This window comes from Miniopterus natalensis, chromosome 3 (genome assembly GCF_054644295.1).
Source record: "Miniopterus natalensis isolate mMinNat1 chromosome 3, mMinNat1.hap1, whole genome shotgun sequence".
In the NCBI taxonomy this organism is placed as follows: Eukaryota; Metazoa; Chordata; class Mammalia; order Chiroptera; family Miniopteridae; genus Miniopterus; species Miniopterus natalensis.
The window spans coordinates 80,550,155-80,574,218 of NC_142083.1; the positions used below are offsets into that span (position 1 = coordinate 80,550,155).

The 24,064-nt window shown below is 38.9% G+C and overlaps 1 protein-coding gene across 1 annotated transcript in view; it reads right to left on the reverse strand.

Annotated features, from left to right (window-relative positions):
• Nucleotides 1–24,064, reverse strand: part of LOC107546685 (S-adenosyl-L-methionine-dependent tRNA 4-demethylwyosine synthase TYW1) — a 115,645-nt gene that overhangs the window by 89,177 nt on the left and 2,404 nt on the right. The window contains exons 4-7 of the mRNA XM_016225138.2: nucleotides 18,253–18,354; nucleotides 16,547–16,741; nucleotides 14,343–14,630; nucleotides 11,782–11,904 (exon numbers count right to left, since the gene is read on the reverse strand). Of these exons, the coding sequence (XP_016080624.2) occupies nucleotides 11,782–11,904; nucleotides 14,343–14,630; nucleotides 16,547–16,741; nucleotides 18,253–18,354 (708 nt within the window). The remainder of the gene's footprint in view (nucleotides 1–11,781; nucleotides 11,905–14,342; nucleotides 14,631–16,546; nucleotides 16,742–18,252; nucleotides 18,355–24,064) is intronic.

Below are 24,064 nucleotides of genomic sequence, written 5' to 3' on the forward strand. Positions count from 1 at the left end.
ATGAATATACTACTCTTAAAAGAATTGCTATAGAGCACTGTCCCTGTCCCATCACTACAGAAATTATCTATTATAAAATGTGAGTATAGCTACTCCAGATTCAATAATTTAGACACAAAGTTTACATGGAAAGAGATCTGAGGCTATGATTAAAAATCTTGAGCATTCAGGACAAACATTCATCATTCTTTGCCTCTATGGCAGTCTATTTCTATCTTCCATGTGCAGCAGCAACTTCATTTCTAAAAGGAAATACAATGGTTCATAACACTCCCAAAGGAAGTCAAAGCACCATTCAAATTCTAATTCTAATCTCCTAGCTGCAGACATTGTTGACTTTGCCTCAAATATAACGATATAACAACTACATGGTACCTATGTATTTTTATTTCTTTATAGCGGTTACGTCACCTAAGCAGAAATAAATGAAGATCTCAGAATTGGTCAACCTTTATTCCTCCCTCTCCTGTCCACCACATTTAACAAGGTTTTAGTTCCCAACATTCTGGTCCTCTCCGTCTGCAATGCCACTGCTTTTGTCCAAAGCCTTGGTTTCTTCTGAGGGACAACAGCAACAGCCAAATTAAATGGTCTGCCTGTCTCCAACCTCTACTTCCACCCCTTCCCCAACTCCCAAACCCATCACACTTGCCCTGAAAGAAAACACCTTCTCCAAGCTGCTGTTTTCCAACATGCAAAAAGAAAATTCAATTATAAGCTAGCTTCCTAGGCACTTGAAGAAATGACTATATATAAGTGAAAGTTCTTTATAAACAGAGAGATTATATGAATCTTATGTAATCATGAGAGCAAAAAGTAGTACTAATTTTCTTTAAACAAAGATATTATACAATATTACCTAACTCATTTCCACACCATCATCCCAGAAACCACAGTATCATCCCAAAATTGCCTAGGATAAAAAAGGTAAAAAAGTAATTTGTTAAAGGTCTTAAGATAAAATGCCACCTAGTTGGACAATGCCAAACAAGTGTTTTGCAACAAACAAGTTTTTCATTACCAAAGCATACATTTCTTCTGGGGGGGGAGAAGTGTTTGTGATTGTTTAAATCTGTTTATTTTATTGATCCTGTTTACCATCAGGTGATCCCCTTCCTTACCAATTCGTGCAGATGTCAGATACAGAATCTCTAGGTCATTTTTCTATATAGCCAGCTTGCCTAGGCCTGGAGCCATGCCACCACAGGGTGGGCATTCAGTAAATGTTGGCCAAATAAATGCCTAAAAACCACCAGACAGCCATTTCTAGCTCTAGGAAAACAGATCTCACCTCTTTCAGTAACTCATTCTAGATCTTGCAACTTTCAATGTTAAGTCTTCTTCAGCCTGGCCAGCGTGGCTCAGCAACTGAGCACCAACCTATGATCCAGGAGATCCTGGTTCAATTCCCAGTCAGGACACATGCCTGGGTTGCGGGCTCAATCCCCGGGGGGGGGAGGGGGGGAGGGTAGGGAGTGCAGGAGGCAGCCGATCAAGGACGCTCTCATCATTGATGTTTCTATCTCTCTCTCCCTCTCCTTTACTCTCTCTGAAATCAACAGACATATTTTTTTTAAAAAAGTCTTCTTCAGTGGTAATTAAAACTCCACCTGCTGCAATTTAACCCCACTCCTGCAGGTTCCTATTTCTCTAATAAAGGAATCTCCTATATACCACTCACTTGTCAGAGCTCAGTTTTTAAATGATAGGTTTTCAACAGGACTCATAGCTTCTTGTGTAGGTTTTAAGATGCTTTGAAAGGTAGTTTGACTGGATGTGTCCCGAGCTCTAAAATGGTTTTCCTCTGATCCAGTGATTCTATTTTGGATAACGTGACTTAGGGAATTCACTGCTGAGGCTGCCTGCACAGGCCACAGGTGAGTAGGCTGATTTAAAGGCAGTGTCTTGGAGTTGAAGGGATGTCACCTTTTGTTTCTGTGTGAATTAAACACTGAAAACCTTAAAAATAATTATGAAAGGAAAACTAGCTTCATGGTATTCCACTACAGTACTATGAAACTTTATAATTGGAACTGGAAACACTGAAATCCTTTTGTTAATGGAAATGTTTCTCTGGTGAGTAATTACCAAGCATCCACCATTTATTTCCAATACTAATGATACTGATATCACTGTTTGTCTGCTTAACCAGGACATGCTGTGGGAGTGCTTAACAATATTTACTTACTGCAGAAAAAAATAGCAATCCCCTTTACATTTACAAATCCTAACAGGAGAGAAACAGAAAATAAACCTAAGGACTGTCAGGCTCTTCCTGACTCATTGTTCTCTACTCCAACTCTCACTTCTCTTCTGGGAGCCACTTCTCCTCTGGGGATGCAGCAAAGGGGCATAAAACAAAGAGATGGAGTCTAGGCTTGACCCCCACCACTTATCAGACTTTGAACAAATTGCTATAGTTCCCTAAGCCTGTTTCTCACCCTGTGAAATGATGAAGTGAAGATGATGATAGTACAGACATCAGGGTCATTTTGAGGACTGAATGAGACACACCAATGTGTACTGATTTCTCCTAATATTCTAAGCCTATACACTGGAACATGCTCTCTTCCCCACACTGCCAACAGACTCATCCTATTGAATCAAATGAACACACTGCTTCCCACTGCCTTTAGGATAAAGCTCACATCCCCGTGGCAGAGCATGAAAACATCACCACCCCTCTCAACTCTACAAAACTGTTTAGAGTTCCCCAAAACATGCTATGCTCCCTAGCACACCTTCCCCTCTGTATCTGTCTTCTTAACTTTCCAATGTTTCAAACTCTTGCTCTCTTGTTCCTGAACATCACTCCCACCCTTCAAATTCCGTTCAGCCCTAGAATTACTGTCTTAGACCTTGCTGCTGAGGGATGTAGAATACCATGGTGGTATACTAGTTGAACCAAACCTAGCCCATTTGAAGACATCTTCTTATAACAATAATAGTTAATAGCTATCAAGTACATGCTATGTGGCAGGCAAGAAAATAAAGGCTTTAGATGGATGAACTTATTTACTCTTATAGACACTGAGAAAAAAGATACCTATCAAGAAGGGCTCCTGGTGGCTAACTTAACCAACGATGTAAAAGACCTGTACTCGGAAAACTATGTGACACTGAAAAAAGAAACAGAGGAAGATATAAACATGTGGTAGAATATACAATGATCCTGGATTGGAATAATTAATATCATTAAAATGTCCATACTACCCAAAGCAATTTATAAATTCAATGCAATTCCTATTAAAATACCAACAGCATATTTCACAGAGCTAGAACAAACATTTCGAAAATTTATATGGAACCAAAAAAGATCCCGAATAGCTGCAGCCATCTTGAGAAAAAAGAACAGAGTGGGAGGGATGACATTACCGGACTTTAAACTGTATTACAAAGCCACTGAATCAAAATGGCCTGGTATTGATACAACAACAGGCATATAGATCAATGGAACAGAACAGAGACCCCAGAAATAGACCCACGCCATTATAGTCAGTTAATATTTGACAAAGGAGGCAAGAGCATCCAATGGAGTAAAGACAGTCTCTTCAATAAGTGGTGCTGGGAAAATTGGACAGATATATGCAAAAAAATGAAACTAGACCACCAACTTTCATCATACACAAAAATAAACTCAAAATGGATAAAAGACTTAAATGTAAGTCATGAAACCATAAAAATCCTGGAAGAAAACATAGGCAGTAAAGTCACAGACATCCTACGTAGTGGAATTTTCACTGATACACCTCCTAGGGCAAGAGAAACAAAAGAAAAAATAAACGTATGGGACTACATCAAACTAAAAAGCTTCTGCACAGCAACAGAAAACAGCCTCAAAATACAAAAGAACCCCATGGTCTGGGAGAACATATTTGCCAAGGATGTATCTGATAAGGGGCTAATTTCCAAAGTGTACAAAGAACTCATACTACTCAGCAAGAGGAAGACAAACAACCCAATTAAGAAATGGGCAAAGGACTTAAATAGACACTCCTCCAAAGAGGACATACAGATGGCCAAGAGACATATGAAAAAATGCTCAACGTCGCCAATCATCAGAGAGATGCAAATTAAAACAACAATGAGGTATCACTTGACACCTGTCAGAATGGCTGCCATCAACAAATCAACAAATGACATGTGCTGGTGAGGGTGTGGAGAAGGGGAACCCTAGTGCACTGCTGGTGGGAATGCAGACTGGGGCAGCCACTATGGAAAACAGTATGGAGATTTCTCAAAAAATTAAAAAAGGAGCTGCCTTTTGACCCAGTGATCCCACTTCTAGGAATATATTCTAAGAATCCTGAAACACTAATCAGAAAGAATATATGCACCCCTATGTTCATAGCAGCACAGTTTACAATAGCTAAGATCTATAAACAGCCCAAGTGCCCATCAGTAGATGAGTGGATAAAAAAGCTGTGGGACATTTACACCATAGAATACTACGAAGCTGTAAAGAAGAAGGATCTCATACCCTTTGGGACAGTATGGATGGAACTGGAGAAAATTATGCTAAGTGAAATAAGCCAGGCAGAGAAAGACAAATATCACATGATCTCACTTATATGTGGAATCTAAAGAACATAATAAGCTGATGAACAGAATAGATTCCATGACATGGAAACACAGATCAGACTGACGAATGTCAGAGGGAGGGAGGAGGGTGAGTGGGTGGAGGGGGAGAGAGTAACCAAGAATTTATATGCATATGTGCACAACCCAAGGACATGGACAATGGTGGGGAAAAGGACTGAGGAGGGGGATGGGACAGGGTGGGATGGGTCAATGGGGAGAAAAGGGACATCTGTAATATTTTAAACAAAAATAAAATTTAAAAAAAAAAGCAGAGCCTAGCAGCAGTTTCTAAACAAGGGCCTCTCCTGCAAGCCACACTTCAAGGAGAAGCCTGCACTAAGCTGCCTGCCTGTACTGTGTTCCTGCCATCTGAGCCAACCCTTACACAGAATTCCTGGAATCATATTTCAACCAATAAAACTGAGACTTTCCCTGTCCAATCAAAGCCATGCAGCTATATCCTCATTAGCATCTTCACTGACCAATCAGAGCAATCCATTCTGATCATCAGGACAGTGCTTTTTGGACCAATCAAACTGTGAGGATTTGGAGTCCTCATTTGCATGAGGACACACCAATCAGGGACCAGAGGCAGAGACTTCTCTCTCCACAAGTCAGCTACCCCTCAGATTCTGGGAGCGCACTTTCTCTTTTCCACCCAAGAGTGAAGACCATGTTTCCCTATTGGAGCTGAAACACGGAAGCCATCTTACAGCACCAGAGAGGGGCAGACCAAGCGGAGCAGACCCCAGCAGAGCTGTCTAGCAGGAGACGGGCTTCACCCCAGGGCTGCCTCACACCAGTGCAGTTCCACAGCGGTGCTGTTTCACAGTAGAGCTGTATCACAATTGAGCTGTTTGCAATGAATAAAGTTTCCTTCTTCACCACACCCCAAATTGAGGGTTCCTGTTGGTGTTGAACTGGTGCCAACAACCATCGGTGGACAATCTTCATGAAAACTTTAGAAGGCAGCTGCTGTTGCTATCTCCCACTTTAGAGATGAGAAAACTGAAGCAAAGAGAATGAAATAATTTGCCAACAGACACACAAGCTGAGATAGTGTAACTCCATTAAAGTTGTTATTATTCAAAGAGAGGCCTTATAACAGGAGTGCTTTGGCCCAATGCTCTTAAGTACTAGAACTTCCTCTACGGTAACCACTCAGGCAATGTCGTATGATGCATAACGATGACCAATCAGGCAGAAAGTAGCTCAGGAATACGTGTGAATGAGCCTTAAAGAAAATGCCAAAAATATATGAAAAAGAACAGCCAAGCAGTAATAACATCCATCACTGAGTTTAGTATACATCCAATAAAAAGTGAAAACACAAGACATATTTGGAAACTGCCATAACCAAACAATAATGTAAAACAAAAGCTGGTGGTTTATTTTCATGTAGTACTGAAGTTGGAAAAAATATATTTTTATCCCAGATCTAATGGTTTTATGAGAGATTTCTTACTAGTCACCTGAAATATCATAAACCGGCTTCTTAAAGTTCATCAAGTCCAAAATCATTTCATTTTAAACAATACTTTACATGGATGTCCAAATTTTTCACTAGTGCTTTTCTCTAGTGCCCTCTACTGGATATAAGATTAAAAAGCAAAGAAAAAAATGAACCCACACATTATTCCAAACTCTTGAAATTTGCTGAGATTAGATATTAAGTGCTTTCAAAACACACACACAAAAAAGGTAACTATGTGAGGTGATGACTGTGTTAACTTGATGGTGGTAATCATTTCACAATGTATACATATATCAAGTCATCATCACATTATAATCTTAGCCAAAATCACGTTGTACAACCCAAATATATACAATTATTATTTGTCAATCAGACCTCAATAGAGTTGGGGAGAAAAACTATTCCAAATTCCTCACTCACTACAAGTAAAGCCTTAAATATATTTTCTTAATCTGGTGGGAAAATTCAGAATACTATCTAAATCTCTATTTTCTAAACTTTCACTATTACAGGTATGGTTGTTTATAGTAAAAAGAAAAACTTTAGGCAAAATTAATGTTAAATTTATTTCCTTAAGTTACCATCCGTTATCGTATGGGGCCACCCTGAGTAAAATAAGAAGGCCCTTGCATTATATTCAAGGAATACATACTTAAGACCTTATATAATTCAAAACAGGTCATTTGCCAACTAATCCCATTAAAAAAAAATGGGAGATATTCTCAAATGGCAATATCTTAAAAAGTTTATAATTCAGTTGATACTAGTTTTTTTGTTTTGTTCTGAGGGCATAGGGGGAAGTAGTTTCCCTCATACTTTTTATTTGAAACCCTAAGAAAAGTTGAAGTGTACAATGAAGACCCATATTCCCTTCACCTAGATTCACCACTTTTGCTTGATCATTACCTATCCCTCCATCCATGCATACACACACATATATAATACACGTGTGTATGTGTGTAAATAAAATTTTGCTGAACCACTTGAAAGTATATTGCAAACACCATGCCACTTCACCCGTAAAATACTACATAGATTCATCTAAAAAAAGACATGATCCTACAGATCTATTAACACCATTGTTACAATGAAGAAAAAATTTTTAAATCCAGTATTATAAAAAATCCATTTCAAATATCCTCAAATGTCCAGACAATGGCCTTTTCTATTTGAGTCAAGATCAAAGTGTACACAATGTATTTGGTTGTTTCATTAGTCTTTAATCTTAGAACAGTCCCACCCCATGTTTTATTGTTGTTGTTGTTTATGAGATTGACTCTTTAAAGAGCCTGGCCAGTTGTCTGAGGGACTGTCCCATATTCTGGATTTGTCTGATTGTTTCTCCATAATTAGATTCAGGTTGAAACATTTTTGACACAACACTACATAGATGATACTGTACACATCTTACTACACATCATATCAAGAGGTTCATAAGGTCAAGTTTTCATACAAATGATGATGCTAAATTTATTCTGTGGTAGAGGTGGGAGTCACCTAATTACTCTGCTTATAAAAGTACATTTTTCCCTTTGTAATTAATAAATAATCTGTAGGGTCTTTCTTTCTCACTAATTTATTTCTTTTTGGCAAGTCTAAGTAGTTTTGTTTCTAGGATGATATTTTGAGACCATGTGAATATCTGTTCCCCAAAGACATTTCACTCAATCCTTGTTTATATCAATTATTACGCTGGGGATTGCAAACAGATGGTTTTATAATTCTATCATGCCTTGTATACATACTTATCTGGAAACTTTCTGCAAAGACTTTCTCCTGTGCTTCCCCTTTGTTTGTGTAGCACAAGGATTGATTTTTTTTTTTAACTTAATCCATTACAGAATCCATTACCTTCACTATATAATCATTGCACTCATTTTTAATGCTCAAATTGTCCCAAATTTGGCCTATGGAAAACTCTTCAAGCTGATTCCTACTGATACCATTGTAATTAATTAGTTATTAATAACAGAAAGGAGCAAATGAAAGGCCAAACATTATAGGCATGTCCCCTGCAAAACACTGGGGGAAGGGGACTAGACAAAGGGAAGAGAGACACATGTCCAGTAAAGTTGGGGTGACACAGGAAAGGTACTTTGGCCAGAATGGGTGTGGCCACTGCAGGTCCAAGAAGATTTAGGATACTTAACCCCCTACACAGAGAAGTTGGCTCTCTTGGCTCTTGGCTTTCGAGGCTGTTTTGCTGCTGCTTCCCGGCATTCGCCCCCACACAATGGACTAGTGACTGCAGCTAGCCTGGTGCCATACTGGACCTGGCTCCAACGTGGAAAGGAAACTCTGGACACTGGCTTTGATTTTAGCTTTATTGAAACCCCAGCTATACTATTCCTGTGACTGGACTAAGGGAAATGAGACTTTAGAAACCCAGGGACATAATTCCACAGAAATACATCCTCCTGTGGAGGCCTCCTGTGGTGGCCTCCGGAAATGCTAATCCAGTGTACCCCAAGACCCCACTTTGTCCGATATCACTATGTCCTTTTGACATATCTCCATCCATCACTGAGGACCTACTTGCTCAAGATGTTCCAGGCCCATGTGTTATTCCCCCTTCCCCAACCCTGCAATCAGCCATTTCTCCAAGGAACCCTGGCTCGTATCAGTGGGGAATATTTAGAAAACAAGATCTGAGGGCTTATTATTTTTGTTTCTAGGTCAATGGCATAATAAAAAATAATCTGGTCTTTGCCCCCAGTTCCTGGCACAGAGCTTCAAAAAACCTTGGCATTTTCTAAGTGATAGAAGTGTCTTTGTTATGCTAATGAGGTGATTCACAGTGAGCCCTTAGATACCTTCAGGATGGGGGCTAGGTCACCACAAAAATCAACTCAGGGCCAGCTGAAACTCCAGGGAGGGGAGGTTGGCTGGAGATTGTGCTCAATCATGCCTATGTGATGAAATCCCAATAAAAATTCTGAATGCTAATGCTCAGTAGAGCTTCCTGGTGGTGAACACACTGGTGTGGTGGGAGGGCCCAGATTCCCTGAGGAGAGGGCACAGAAACTCCAGATCTCTTCCTCACCCCTCCACTCCCAGAACTTGCCCTAATCTTTTTTTTCCGTTTGGTTTTTTATAATTTGTATCCCTTATAATAAAAGTGTAATCCAAAGTATAGGGCTTTCAATGAGTTCTAAGTCATTCTAGCAATTGAACCTGAGGGGGTCATAAGAACTCCCAAATTTATAACCAGTTGATAAGAAATGCAGGTGGCTCCCAAAACTTACAGCATTCTGAAGAGGAGGCAATCTAGTGCAGAACTATTCCCAAACCTGTAGAGTCTGATACTAACTCCAGGTAGGTAGTGTCAGCATTGAATTGAACTGCAGGTCACTGGAATGGAACTGGTTGTGAGTTAATGTCAGAACCCAAAAGGTCCTTTCCATGAACACAGCTACAAAATATTGTTCATACATACACACACTTACGTTATAAATTTGTAAATATAACATGATAACAAATATACATTTTTTAAAACTCTTAGGTCCATATCAGCCTCCAAACAAAATCCAACACCACCTGGAAATCACATTAATGCATATGGATACATGTTATGTTTCACAGCTGCACCACTTTATATTTTTGTGGATATACCATGCTTTTTTCAACCAATATCTGAGAGTTGTTTGCTACATATGCTGTGAGGTATAATCTTGTGCAGATGCTGTTTTGTATTTGTGAAGATTTATCTTTGAGGCAAATTCATACAACTGGGCCTGCTGGATCATGGGTAAATGCTTATAAATTTGATAAAGTCTACCAAAGGGCCCTGCATACAGGTTATACCATCCTGGACCCCCTTCAGCAAGGTGTGAGTGCCTATTTCCCCAGTCTCACCAATTGTGTGCGCTGCTCAATTTTTGAATTTTTTATTTTGATAGGTGAGAAACATATGTCACTGCAGTTTTAATTTGAGCATTTTTTTCATATGTTTAAAGTCTATTTGTAGAGCTTTTACTGAGACTTACCTATTCATGTGTTTTGCAATTTTTTCTATTAGGTTTTAGGTCTTTTATTTTTTAATTCAATTTTAAGAGTGCTTCATGTAGTAGAAAATTTAACCCCTTCTTTATAAGGGGCAAATATTTTTCCTCACTTTATCATTTGTCTTTTGATTTTGTTGATAGCCATGCAAGTCTGTAAAAATCACTGATAAATTCAGTCTTTGATTGCGTCTGGATTTTGAATCATATAGAAAACCTTTCTCCAAGTTATAAAATAATGCATCTAATTCTATTATTTAATATTTTTTCAACATTCAGATCTCTCACCCAATTAGTTTATTCTGATGTATGTATGAAGTACAGAGCCAATTTTCTTTTCACAATTAGCTATCCAGTTGTCAACATCATTTATCTTAGAAGCATATTTTCACACTAGGGAAAAGTAATGCCACTATGATCATATGTGCAATTTCCATGTATACCTGTGTCTATCCCTAGAATTTTATTCTATTACCTTGGTCTGTTTGTTGCATCAGAAGCCAGTATCAGTTTTAATTACAGATGCCTTGTAGTAAGATTCAATATCTGACAGAGCTAGTCTTTCTCATAACTACTTTTCCCACAAGGTTTTCCTAGCTATTCTTGCATGTTTATTTTTCCACACGAATCAACCAGTCTAGCTCCAGAAAAAAACTTTACCGGAATTTTTAATGGATTGCATCAAATGTATGTATTAATTTAAAAGAACTGCCATCTTTGCAATATGGAGTCACCATATCTAAAAACAAGGATGTCTTCCCATTTATTCAAGGCACTGTTACATCTTTAAGAAATGTTTAAAAGTTTTTCTCACAGAGATTTAGGGTATTTCTTTTTTAATGTTTTCTATGTATTTTATTTATTTTTTTATTAAATGTTTTTATTTATTTTTTATGTGGCTGTTGTAAATGAGGTCTTTTCTTCCATGACAGCTTCTAACTGGCTACTGTTTGGAAATACAAAAGCTTTTTTACTTTTTACTGTGTTATATCTGCTACCTTACTAAAACCTTTTCACTTGAGTTTGTGTTAATTTTATGATTGATTTTCTTGGATTTTTCCAGTTTTACTTATTTTGTTTCTCAAACTTAGGCACTTGATACATTTTTAGTTTAAAATATTCTCATTTCCCAAAACTCACACACAAATTGAGACTATATTTTTATATAATTGTATACAGTATGTTATTTCAATTTTAGATCACTGGAATCTGCACAAAATCCTACTGCACTGTACATTCTCACATTCAGTTAGTCACTGAGACAATGATGACTCAGACTAACATTTCCTAGATTCTTAGGGCCTCCACCCACGCTGATCCCCACACCTACAGACCAAGCTGCCATCATCCCTAAGCCCAATAAACTCAGTCTTAAGACAGGGAAGCAACTTTACACAAGAATTCCACTTGCAATCTTAACACTAATCAATCTTATCACACTGTCATCCTATCTTCAGCTACACAATGAATGAAGTCCCGCCTATCATCTAGCCTTTCCTCAGTTGTTATCCTAAAATCTTCTGCCTATCCTACTATGAGCTCATTTTCACAGGGCCAAGTTAGGAGACTTTCACAAAGCTCATGTAAAAGTAGCAAAAAAGTATAAAACTCTCAAGACAGGAGGCAAATAAAACTATCTATGAGCTCAGATGTATTACACACCAATACAGAACGCTAGATGTTAACTGCAGGATCCAAGTTCATTATTTCCCAAAATTACAGTACCTTTTCTTTCTTCACATGATTCATAATTTTGCCAAGGTCCTCAACATCAACGATAGAAGTTAGACTCCGGTGGTCCTCGGTATCAGACTCTTCCTCACTGAAACTCTCAAAGGACTCCTCCTCCTGGAACATCAATGCTTTAGAAATACATTGTTCAAAGTAGCAAACCATCAAATAACCCCTCCCAAATTCTGAGATCACTGGATGGATAACACATAGTTTTGGCTAGAGGTCAGCAAACTATGACCCACAGGCCAAATCCAGCCATCCTCAGGTGAAATGTGAAGGTGCCCATCATTTACATATTATCTATGGCTACTTTCTTGACGCAACAGCAGAACTGATAGTTGCAACAGAAACCACATGCCCACACATACTTGTACATGAATGTCATAGCAGCACTATTCACAATAGTCAAAAGGTAGAAATAACCACTATGTCCATCAACAGATAAATGGATCAACAAAATGTGATATATCCATACAACAGAATATTATTCAGCCATAAAAAAAAAAAAAAATGATGTACTGATACATGTACAATATGGATAAATCTCCAAAACATTATGCTAAGTAAAAGAAGCCATGCAAAAAAAGGTCACATATTATGTGATTCCATTTGGATGAATATCCAGAATAAGTCCATAGACACAGAAAGCAAACTGGAGGTTGTCAGGGCTAGGGGAAAAGGGGGAAGAGTGCCTACTTAATGGTTTTCTTCTGTGATGATGAAAAGATACTGGAACTTAATATAGGTAGTGGTTGCACAAAATCGTAGATACACTAAATACCACTTGATTATATACTTTAAAATGTTAATTTTGTTATGTGAATTTTACCTCAGTATTTTTAAAAGTCTTAAAAAATATTAAAAGCTGTCCTGGCCAGTGTGGCTCAGTTGGTTGGAGCATAGATCCATATACTGAAAGGTCACAGGTTCAATTCCCGGTCAGGGCACATACCCAGGTTGCAGATTCAATCCCCACTCAGGGTGCGTATGGGAGGCAACCAATTGATGTTTCTCTCTCACATCAACGTTTCTCTTTCCCCCTCTCCTGTCCTCTCTCTCTAAATTAATAAAAACATATCCGCAGATGAGGATTAAAAAAATTAAAATATTAAAAGCAAACTGGAGGGGAAAATGAGCAAAAAGAGTGGCTAGAAAAAGAGAACAGAAAAAACGAAACAGCAACTGACAGAACAGAGGAAAGATTTGGTTTTTACTTGCTTTTTGTGTTTGTTTAAACACAGGTGATTCCAGAACATGTTTATATATGAGAACGATCTAGAAGAGGGGAAAAGATTAACAATGCAGGAGAGAGATACAATAAACAAAGGAACCAAAGCCCTTGATTCCAGGGCACGTGCAGAAAGTGGTCTTTCGCAGAACCAGATACTTGTCGCCTGGGACAAAAAAGATGGTGAAGATTTATAGATGGGGCAGGGGCTCTAACAGGACTCTTCTCTGATGGCTTCACAGGAGAGCCAGAGAAGGAATGGGGAGAGAGAGTATTACACGGTCATTTTGAAGAGTGAGAAAGGGAACTTACAAGGGAACGCAGAGACTGTTGGGAAGTTCTGAATTCACACTTGAATCTGCAGTCATGAATCTGTAGTCAAACAGCAAGCAGCAGGCAACGAGAAGGCAGACAGCAGGTTTCAACATGGCTTGGAGTTCAGCCAATTGTGTTGCAAAATGGAGTGGAAGGCAAGGCAATTGAAGATGTTTATAAGAGAGTAAGTGAAAAATCTAACTGGGTAAGGACAGAAGTGAAATAAGCAGTTTTCCCTATCCAATGAAAAGGGTATGGGATCAAAAGAATTTTAAAGTAGGGGCACCAGGAAGAGGTCAGAGTTTGGGTCACAAGAACATGCAATTTCAGAGGTGACTGTGGAAGTGAGAGGCCACGATCAGTGAAGAAAATGGTTACTAAAATGGTTACTGGAGGTTTGAAGGCCAGGAAACTGGCAGGCCAGGGTGTTAGGTAAATCTTCAGCATGCATGACTTAGGATGGAGTGTAAGACAGTGAGTCAGAATATAAAGTTGTTCCTAAATGAGACAAGTGGCCAGGTGGCCAAAGCACAACAGCAGTGATATAGCCTAAAGACATGACCTTCAAAGGAACTCTGGGGAGTCTGAAGAAAGAAATAGTTAGAATGTGAGGGGTAAAAAAGATGAATCTAGGATTACTTGTAGCCTTTAAGTTAGTGATTGATAGTTATTAAATAAGACAGGTAAGGAGGAATATGTGGTTTGGTGATAAAAACATATGAGCTCAGGCAGGGGCATATTTAACTTCTCTGGGCCTCTGTTTCCTAACCTGCAAATTGTGGTAGAAATCTATTTGACTAGCAATGCAACGATTGCAGAAGAGATATAGGAAAGCATCCAGCACAGCATGGCTTAACTCCTAAGACCACATTCTCTAAAACACCCCCACATGGGTTTCAAATCTTCCTTCTAACCAGAAGTCAATGAAATAGTTTTTCAGGGCAGAGCTATGGCTCAGCATTTCCAAACACAGGAGGAAAGCAGAGACATGGACATTTAGGCTACATACCTCAGCATCTCTCTGATGCAATCCATCCTGAGTATGAGACCCTGGCTCCATTTCCTCTGAGCTATGTTGATTAGATTCACATTTGCCTTTCTTGCAATTGCCATCACAGGATTTCTTCTCTCCTTTACAAAGCACCTGGAGCTGAGAGATGAACTTGGTCTTCCAAGCTCTGAAGTCAGCTTCAATGCTGCCATGTTTGCTTTTAACCACATTGCAGTCACCCTCCCCTCGAGTCATCACACGATGAGCACCAAGCATCCAGAGCCACTTATCAACATTCTTGCCAACCTACAAGAAAAACAGATGAGCTAAAAATACAATATAAGTCAGACGTGTGTACACTGCTCTGTAGAAGCCTAGAGTACCTGTGGGAACCCTGCTGCTGCTGGGAAAAGGGCACTGCTTAGCCAAAAGGGCTTTGAGCCCTCTGGCCCCAGTCACAACCCACAAGGGCACAAGGGTTGGGCCCATATCTGGGGAGAGGTACACATACTAAAGTTCTAGTAACTTCTTAGCACCACTAAGAAAGTGAGAAGGCTCCAAATTTTTATTTTTTAATGTACAGAAAACAATGCAAAAGAAAAGGAGCCAAGTTAATTTCATTTAGAAAAAAATCTAGGAGCCCTGCCGGGCGTGGCTCAGGGGTTGAGCGTCGACCTAGGATCCAGGCAATAGGGGTTCGATTCTGGGTCAGGGCACATGCCCGGGTTGTGGGCTCGATCAATGACTCTCATCATTGATGTTTCTGTCTCTCTCTCTCTCCCTCTCCTTTCCTCTCTCTGAAATCAATAAAGATATAAAAAAATAAAAATAAAAAACAATAGAAAAAAATCTAGGAAAAGAATACAATTGATGTTATATTACATAAAGACATCATTATAATACATTATAAGATTCTGCAAAAGGTTTAACAAAGGGACAAATCTTTTTATTAAATTAAGAGTTAATGCCTTAAAAAGAATTTGAAAACCACTATTCTAAATAATGTCAGAATAAAATAACTCATTAGCAAAACAAATTTGTTCCAAAATGTAACAAAGCCTATGGGGCCAAAGCCCATTTAATAACAAAGTGCACATGGAGTCCATCTGGCAAGACTCATAATTTCATAAACTCCAAAATTTATTTTATTGCAATATGAAGCAATGAGGCTGAGGAACAGGGGTTATCAAGCACAGCTAAGAATTTAAAAGCTTAACAGACTTCCTGAGTGGCAAGGTATTAGACAAAATATTTACAAATCTGAATTTTACCATTCTTTGTCTAATTCCTTTGAAAATGTGGGGTAAATATACATTTGATGTAACAATTGAATGAAAACAAGTTTCCAGGATGATCTCCACTTTCACTTTTACTCACGTTCTACCAAAGACAGGTGAGCCAGGCTGGGCCCATATCTGGGGAGAGGTACATATACTAAAGTTCTAGTAACTTCTTAGCACCACTAAGAAAGTGAGAAGTTTCTCACCGCCAAGTTAATTTCATTTAGAAAAAAATCTAGAAAAAGAATACAATTGATGTTATATTACATAAAGAGCAGTGAATGTTTTTCTTCTATTATCCTTTAAAAATTAATGATTGCCCGGCCGGGCGTGGCTCAACGGTTGAGCATCGACCTAGGATCCAGGCGATCAGGGTTCAATTCCGGCTCAGGGCACATGCCCGGGTTGCGGGCTCGATCAATGACTCTCTCATCATTGATGTTTCTATCTCTCTCTCTCCCTTCCTCTCTCTGAAATCAATAAAGATATATTTTTTAAAAAATAAAAAAATGATATAAAAATTAATGATTAAAAGACAATGGGTTCAACTGTATTAAGAGTTAGCTTGGGCAATAAAGGTTATTCAACAACAGAACAGGCAGTTGAGAAAGTCAAAAGATTCAGTGATATTCCATCCCCAAGGTCCTTCCTGGGGACAGGAGGCTGAACTCAAAGCCTACAAATCCAGGCCTCTATGACACTAGACAATAGCAGGTGTATTCATTTATTTTATTCAATAAAAATTCACTGAGAGCCTATACACCAAGATTGGATATATATGTGTAGCAATTCCCAGTATAAAGAAAAATACAATAAGTTTATTATTAAGTACCAAAGTTTGTGGATTCTTTCACATGCACATACATATGTGTATGTGTTATCTTTTTTTTATTAAGAGAATTTATCCCTATAATTCAACATAGATATCTACCTTGTACCCACCTTGTTGAAGTGGCTCGTATAGGCAGAATTTCCCAGGCCAAACACCACATATCTCATACCCTTCAGGTAAGTTTTGCCAAATCGAAAATCACTGGATGCTTCCTCTAACCATTTGCAGAACCACTCCGCACTCTCGGTTGGTCGACCATCAGTATATGTAGCAACCAGGAAGGCACAAACAGTTTTACTAGTAACCTAAGCAAGAAAGTAATTATTTCAGAAGAATATTCAAGAAGAAAAGCCTTTTTTAAATACAGACATTCCTATCGTACTAACTTCTGAGGACAAAGGGTGCTTTCATAAACAATCTTTTTCAAAGGTGAAAGAAAACACAGCAAGGACACCTTGCACTGGGGAGAAAATTCAGTTCTTTGCCAACATACCCCCTGGTGCCCTTCACCATCTACTCCATTCCATCACTCAGACTCTCAATTCCTATCATCTCCAATTTGTAATATTGGAAACAAAATGCAAGCTAGTCAAAAAAATACACTAAGATCTCTAAAAAATTACCTGAAAAATTAAAGCAATAAAACTTTTTAAACATAAAGTAACAATTGGCACCATCATCTACATAGGAAAACAAAATACATCTTCAGTCTGCTAGTCATAGTATTTCAAATGCTTGAATATCTTAACAGTTCCAAGTCATGAAGCAAGTTGTAAGTAATCCCTTATTAATTATTAAGTATCAGAATTCGTTAATAATTTTTCACAATTGAGTGCACATACGAGCTCATTCATTTGCACCCCAGTGTTTTCTTGGGGGAGAAAAAAATGGACAATTACAGTTACAAGTTTATACACTAAGAAGGGGCTGGCAAACTATAGCCTACAGGCCCGATCCAATTCGATATCTATTTTGTCAATGAAGTTTTACTAAAACACAGCCACACTCATTTGTTCACATATTGTCTATGGCTGTTCTGCGCCTCAAAGGCAGACCAGTAGCTGCACGGCCCCCAAAGCTGAAGATGTCTACAGAAAAAGTTTGTCCACCCATGCTCTAAGTACTTATCCAACTCTAGCTGTTTCGGAATCATCTGGGGCACCTGTTAACACAGTCCCACATCCAGACTTTGGGTGAGTAACCCTGAGCTAGGACCTAAGAATCTGAATTTCTAACGAGACCCCAGGAGATGCTGATACTGTAGCTGGTTCAAGGGGCCACACTTTGAGAACACCTACAGTAAGGCAAACTTCCCTAACTGGATAGGACTAGAGAAGAGCGAGGCGCATTTCTCAAGGGAAGAAATTAAACTCTCTTAGACATTAAGTAATGTAGGAAGCTCACACAACTAGTAATAGATTTCTCTAACTCCAAAACCCATACTTCTTCAGCTACCCAAGTAGCTCCTGACCTTTCAGTAGGCTTACACGTGGCTCACATGCATGGCACACACCCATCAGTAACAATCCTCCTTGCTTATGCGATTCAAAGCAGGAGGGCGCTGGGAACTTCAAAAGGCGCACCTTCCCCACCTTCACCCCCACCCCAGGAGAGTCTAACACGCCAGAGGGACAGGCTCCATACCATTTCAGAATCAGTGTACCACACCACACATTCAATACCTCTGACACTGAAAGCTTGACCCACTGAAATCTCCTAGCATGAAATTAAATTTATTCTGGATTCTATTTATCCCAGGACACAGGTCAATTAAATTTGAGTTTTGACTGAAGAAAAAATAAGACAATTTACCAACCTCTTCTACTAGATTATCATCTGGATCATATTCTTTCAGGTTAATAACTGCCACAGGCAGGTGTAGGGAAGTAACAGCTTCAGCAAGAATTGTTGCAAATTTCTAATAGGGGGAAAAAAAATCACAGTCTTTAATAAGCTAAATAAGCAAAATACTGTCTTCATTTACTCCTGCTGATGGGGTATGAGGGCAAAGGAATGAGGCACTTCTCAGGAAAAACTTTTTCAGTGACTGGCATTTGCCATCAACAACACAAATACTATTCTAATTTTTACCATTTTCTCAAGCATCGTTATAGAGATCAATCATTCAACCATGTTTTTCTCACTCTAAGTATATATGGGACTAAATCTAAATCAGCTCTTTTACATTCCAGCTGCTTTGCCTCACTAGAATAAACACATAGATGTATAAAAAAATACTTGAGAGTGAACAGAATGGGAAATACGAGAAATGTTAAACCATTTCCAGAAGATAGAAAGCAAACAGGGACAGGTTGACAGATAGGAGAAAGTCCTAGGGGAGAGTTCATATGCCTAACAGAACCCCAAAGAGGCTCTAGGCTCAGAGTCAGCCACTACAGCAGAAATGGGAGGGAACCTGGGGCAGATAAGAGCCAGCAAGCAGACAATTTACATACGGGACAAGTGTGCACAGAGCCTAAGCAACATTTACACTTTATCCCCAGGCAACAAACCTCTAGATCTCATACAAAATGAACCAAATGTTTGGGGAGAGCTAAAACCTCTAATCAAATGTTGGCACTACAGGAAAAGGCATTCCTCCTTTTTGCCTTAGCTAAGCCTGCCAAGAATGTATTCACTTACTGGGCATCTACTATGCCAGTCTTAGTTCTGGGCACTATTACAAAGCAGTGAACAAGACATACGTAGTCCCTGCCCTCAAGGAGGTTACAATCTGATGGACAAAGAGAAAATAAACCTAGAAATGAGAAAATACACAGTATATCAGATGCTGAGTAGTGCTATGGAGGAAAATAAATCAGGATAAGGGGAAGAATAGTGTTGAAGGCATGGGAAGAGCCGTTATTTTACACAGAGAGGGTCAGGGCAAGTATTATATTAAAAAATAAGTATTTGGTCTTTGTCTCCAGTTCCTGGACTCCAAAAACCCTTGGAACTTACTATCTTTGATATGCTAATGAAATGACTGAAGGTGGGAGTGAGCCGCAGGTAGCTTCTGGATAGGGCCGGTCGCCAGAAAACCAACCAGGTGATTATAGGTTTAGAACCTTCAGCACCCTTTCTCCCTGTGGGTTCAATCATCAACGGCAGATGATTTAATCAATGGTGCTGCAAAATGAAAACTCTATAAAAATCCCTAACAGGGGTTGGTGAACACATTCATGTGTTCAGATACCCATAGCCCTCCATACCGTGCTCAATATATGTCTTCCATTTGTCTGTTTCTGAGTTCTATCCTTTATAATAAGCCAGCAAATATAAGTAAAGCAATTTCTTGAGCTCTGTGCAACACTCCAGGGAATGATCAAACCTAAGGAGGGAATTGTGGGAACCCTCAAATTTATAACTGATCAGTCAGAAGTGCAGGTGGCTCCTGGGACTTGTGACTGGCATCTGAAGTGGGGACAATCTTACGGACTGAACCCTTAAACCTGCTGAGTCTGATGATAACTCTGGGTAGTCAGTATCAGAATTGGTGAACTGGTGTGGGAAGCGACAAATACTTGGTGTCAGAAAGCACTGCTACAAGCCTCAAAGATATAGATTTGAACCAAACCTAATGGAAATGAGAGAGCAGACGACAGGGCTATCCGAAGCAGAGGGAACATGTAAGTGGAAAGGCCCAAAGGAGGGAGCAAGCTTGGCAAGGAAGTTAAGATTAGAGAAGTGGAGACCAAGCACATGAGATAAGAGATATAATGGAGGAGACAGGAGGGCCTCTTGGCCACTGTGAGGACTTTGACATTTACTCTAAGTGAATGAGGGAGTCATTGCTGGGTTTTAAGCTGAGGAGAATATTTTAACTTAAGTTTTCAGAGTCTCTGAGGGTGCTGAGTTGAGAGTACATTGAAGTCGGGGAAGGCACTGAGCAGTGCTCAATGAAGACCACTGGTAAGATGATTGCAGTAATTAAAACAAAGTATGAAGTGGGTTGGACCAGGGTATAGCAGTGAGAGTGGTGAGAAGTGACTGGAATCTGGATCTACTCTGAAAGTAGAATAAACAGTATTGCTGACAGATTGGGTATGGGTAGTAAGAAAAAGTACTCAAAGGGTTTTTCTAAACTAAGCAACTGGAAGAATGAAGGTGCTATTTACTGAAACGATGAAGATTATAAGTGGGACAGGTTTGGGCAGAAGATCAGAGTTCAGTTTTGAGCATATTAATTTTGAGATGTCTACCAGACATCCACATGAAGATCTAAGATAGGCAATGGGACATGAGAGTCTGGAGCTGAGGAATGGTTCAGATTAGAAACATAAATTTAGAGCCCATCATCTAATACAGGGGTTGGCAAACTAAGGCTCATAGGCCAAATCCGGTCCTCTATTTGCTTTTATAAGTAAAGGTTACTGGAATACAGTCATGCCCATTTATTTACATATTGTCTATGGCCGCTTCCACATTGCATCAGCAGAATTGAGTAGTTGCAACAAAGACCATGTGGCTCACAAAACCTAAAAAATATATACAAAATAAAAAATCTAGCCCTTTACCGAAAAAGTTTGCCAAATTCTATCTAATAGAAATTAAAGCTCTAGCCTTAGCCAGTTTGCTCAGTGGTTAGAGCATCAGCCCTTGGACTGAAGGGTCCCAGGTTCAATTCCAGCCAAGGGCACATACCTTGGTTGCAGGCTCCATCCCCAGCCCTGGTCAGGGCGAGTGGGGGAGGTAACCAATCAATGTGTCTCCCTCACATAGATCTCTCTCTCTCCCTCCCACTCTCTCTGAAAAGCAATGGAAAAAATATCCTCAGGTAAGGATAAATAAATAAATAAATAAATAAATAAATAAATAAATAAATAAAAATAAAGCTCTAGTAACAAGATCCCTTAAAGAGCAAAGTGAGTGCAGACAGATAGAGACAGTCTCAAGGGCTGTGTACCCTGAGACACTCCAATCTTTAAAAGTCAAGAAGATGGGGAGAAATCAGTAAATAGTGGGGAAGGCTAGCCTCAGCAAAGCAGGAGAACCTAGAGAACAATGTCCTGAAAGTCGAATGAAGAAAATATTTTAAGAAGAAAGGCGTGGTCGTGTAGCTAACAGATCAAGTAAGATGAAAACTGAGCATTAATTAGCAAAATGGAAGTCACTGGGAGCATGTCAAGGCATGAAAGCCTAAGTGATTCAAGAAAAACAGGAGTAAAGAAACTGGAGATCGCAAGCATAGACAACACGAGGAGTTTTACTAAAAAAAAAAAAAAATTAAAAAATCAGGTGATAGTTACAGGGAGATGTGGGGCCAATAGGTCACATGATATATTCTGACCCACCCTACACAGAGCACACAGTGAGAATTTAGTATTATAGAAAACAAAAATGTTCAAGGAGTAACAGAGAAAATCCACACCAGCTACGCCTTCATTCTGTCCTACATATGAACAGAAAACCATGGATCACCAAGAACATGATGAGAACAAGGGGCAGGAAAGAGAAATACCAGCAGCAAAAACTAAGAAAGCAGATAACTAAGGAAACAGAAAACAGAAGCCATTAAATATATTGCTAAATTATGAACAAAATGTTATAAAAATTTAGCAAAATGGCATTTTTGTAATTAAAATATAATAGGTGACATAAAACATTCAAAAAAGATTTGGAATTAAAATCCCAGAACCCAGAATAAAAAGAAAAAGTTACAAAAAAGTATGAGCCCTGGCCGGTGTGGCTCAATGGCTGAGCATCGTCCGGTGCACCAAAGGTCCCTGTTTGATTCCCAGTCAGGGCACATGCACAGGTTGTGGGCTTGATGCCCAGTTGGGGTGTATGCAGGAGGCAACCAGTCAATATTTCTCTCTCACATCAATGTTTCTCTCCCTCTCCCTTCTTCTCTCTCTAAGATCAATAAAAATATATACTTTTTTTAAAAAGTATGAGAGAAAAGGTCTGAGACATAGACCATCCAAAAGTTCTAACATCCAACTAACATTAAGACCTGCAAAAATGGAAGGGAAAAAAATTTTCCAAAAAATATTACCAGAATTAATGCAAACAAATCTTCAAAACTAAAAAGCCCAGCACAATGGCTAAAAAAAAGATCCAACCTAGACATCATCTCATAAAAGTTCAAAACATCAGGACAAAGATTTGATTCTAAAAGCTTCCAGAAACAAAAAAAATGAAGTCATCTACAAAGGAATGAAGGTAGCCTTCTCTTCAGCAATACCACATGCTAGAAGATAGTGAGGTGATGCCTTCAAAGTTGTAAGGAAAAGTGTTTTGGCCTAGTCTTCTATATCCAGCCAAATATTAATCAATCAAACGTGAAAGCAGAATAAAGAAAATTCAGGTGGCACAGCTTTAAGGAGGACCATCTCACCCATACCAACTGTGATGTGGGCAACAATATTAACTGTGACTTGAGGAATGTTTGTGTGAACTGACTAATGTAAGGAATCAATAACTTTTATCTAAAATTGATAAATCTAGAAACATAGCACAAAAAGGTTAAAGAAATAAGCATCAGAGGAAGTAAAATAGAAACAGTTAAAAGAAATTCTCTGGAGAGTACTTTTCATTATGAATTCTCTGTATGCCTGGATCTGTTACCATCTGCAAGGATTAATTTGATCTTAAAAAATTTATTTTTTTAATGTTTTGTTTTTTTTTACTTGATTTTAGAGAGAGAGGAAAGGAGAGGGGAAGAGAGAGAGAGAAACATCCATCAGTTACCTCCTGCATGCACCCCAACTGGGAATCAAGCCTGCAACCTGGGTGTATGCCCTGACCGGGAATTGAACCAGTCTTCTTTCAGTGCACCGGACAGCACCCAACCAACTGAGCCACACCCACCAGGGCGATCTTAAGAAATTTTTAAACATTCAAAAAAGAAGCTATGAATAAGATCGTTTATGAGTAACTTTGTTTTGGTTGCTCAGATGCTTTTTTTATGTTTCTCTCAGTTTCCCACCTCTAATGCTTAAAGCTGAACTTAATAATAAGTGACCTTTAACTAAGATGTGGAGCAAAGTACTACACCGGCACTAGAGTACTGAAAAACTAAAAAGTATTATTCTACAAAATGCCCACAAGAGGGCAGAATCCTCTTTTGTACAGTACAGTACTATATAAAAATCATCAACACTGAATTTTTTTAAATCCATTTTCATATCAGCCTTAGAGTCCTTTCCTAGAAAGCACTAAATAGCTGCGACCTTCATAACAAAGAAGCAGGCAGCATCTAGATACAATTAAAGAATGGAAAGCAGCTACATATCTGCAGTGTATGTACTTGAAACAGTTTTCCATGTCTATCACTAATACTTTAACACTATTAGAAATCAAAATACATTTCATTAAATAGATGTGTGAAGTTGTGAAATTCAGAGCCCAAACTGGACACTACTGCTGCCATTCTCTTTCCACTATCTCTTACTCTATACCAACAGGCATCAATAATGACTTGCAACTCTCTCCATTCTGCTGAGCCAGAAGCAAGCTTCACAACAAAAACACCTCATGACAGTGACCACCAGACACCACCAATCAGGTGGAATTGGGCACAAGAGATGAAACCTATCTACCATCCCAGAAATGAAAATGGATGCTGGAAAAGGAGGAAAAGATGAAAGAAGACTGGAAGACCAATTCAGTTCACTGCTAAAAGA